This window comes from Bombus bifarius, unplaced genomic scaffold (genome assembly GCF_011952205.1).
Source record: "Bombus bifarius isolate JDL3187 unplaced genomic scaffold, Bbif_JDL3187 scf7180000007995_frag, whole genome shotgun sequence".
Lineage (NCBI taxonomy): Eukaryota > Metazoa > Arthropoda > Insecta > Hymenoptera > Apidae > Bombus > Bombus bifarius.
The window spans coordinates 14,945-16,128 of NW_022884375.1; the positions used below are offsets into that span (position 1 = coordinate 14,945).

The following is a 1,184-nucleotide window of genomic DNA, read 5'->3' on the forward strand; positions in this document are numbered from 1 at the left end:
CAGCGGCGGGCCCTTAGGTACTGTCTTCGGGCCCGGACACATCTCGTCCTCAGTTCCGCGATGTCGGGGTTCCACCAGTAAACTGCTCTGCTTCGCACCGTGCCCGGTGTGGCTCGTGGCATGGATGCGTCGCAGATTGCAGTCATGGCTTGGCGGAGGTTTTCGGCCTCCTCTTTCACGTCTGCTTCGGTCGTCGTTGTCGAGGCCTCCCAGCTCCAAGCTGTTGCTAAAGCAGCCGCCCGGAGTAGATCTTCATTCCTCTCCTTTATTTTCCATCTAGGTGGTGGGTGCGCGTGTCTCCCCCTCGGCGGGCCGCGCCCGTCGTTTGTCGTCGGCATTCCAGGTCCAGGTGCGTCCACCTCCATGAATATGTAGAGGTGGTCTGACAGCGTCTCGACCCCTTCGGCCACTCTCCAGCCTGAGATCCGCCTGAATGCCTCGGGGGAGGCCCATGTTATGTCAACAATGGAGCTCCCCCTGCACGTCACGCAGGTACTGGTCGAGCCCCTGTTCACTAACAGAAGTCCAAGTCCCGCGGCTCAGTATGATAGCGTGCGGTCGCGCGCGTTGGTCCTGGCGTTCCCCCATACCGTGGAGTGCGCGTTGAAGTCTCCCAGGACGAGCACTTGTTGGGGGAGTCGTCGCCTGACGCAGTCGCCAACTCCGTCTAGGAATTCTTCGAACGCTGCCCGTCCGCTGTTAGGTGACACGTACACCCCCACCACCATCATCCCTGCCCACTCGACCGCGGCGTACCCGTTGCCGCGTTCCAGCAGGGCTCCGTGGGCGAACGCCCCGGGCGTTGATGTCCAGGTGACGGCAACCATTCCGTCCGTGTCTCCGACCCACTCCGGGGCATCCAGTACTCTGTATGGTTCCGCCACCACCGCTAGGGCGACCGTGCTCTCCCGGATGGTTTGGTGGAGCAGGTCTTGTGCTCGCCTTGACCTTCCCAGGTTAGTCTGGAGGATGCGCATTCTCAGTTCTTTAGTGTTCTTTCCTTGTTTGTGGCTTCCTCCGCGCCTACCTCCTTGTTCGCGGGCTTAGGGTCGCTTTGCGACGAGGAGCCTTTCTCGCTGCCTCTTGCAGCCGTGGATCCGCGGGCGGCTCCTTTCGTTCCTTTCTTCGAGGGGGCGCAGGCCGGTCCCCCCATCCTGTGCACCGACGGTGCTCCAAGCGCCTCG

The 1,184-nt window shown here is 62.2% G+C and overlaps 1 protein-coding gene across 1 annotated transcript; it reads right to left on the minus strand.

Annotated features, from left to right (window-relative positions):
• Positions 1-539: 539 nt before the first annotated feature.
• LOC117205850 lies at positions 540-977 on the minus strand. The gene has a single exon (XM_033444621.1). It carries the CDS (start codon positions 975-977, stop codon positions 540-542), a length of 438 nt encoding a protein of 145 aa, XP_033300512.1.
• Between the last annotated feature and the right edge of the window lie 207 nt (positions 978-1,184).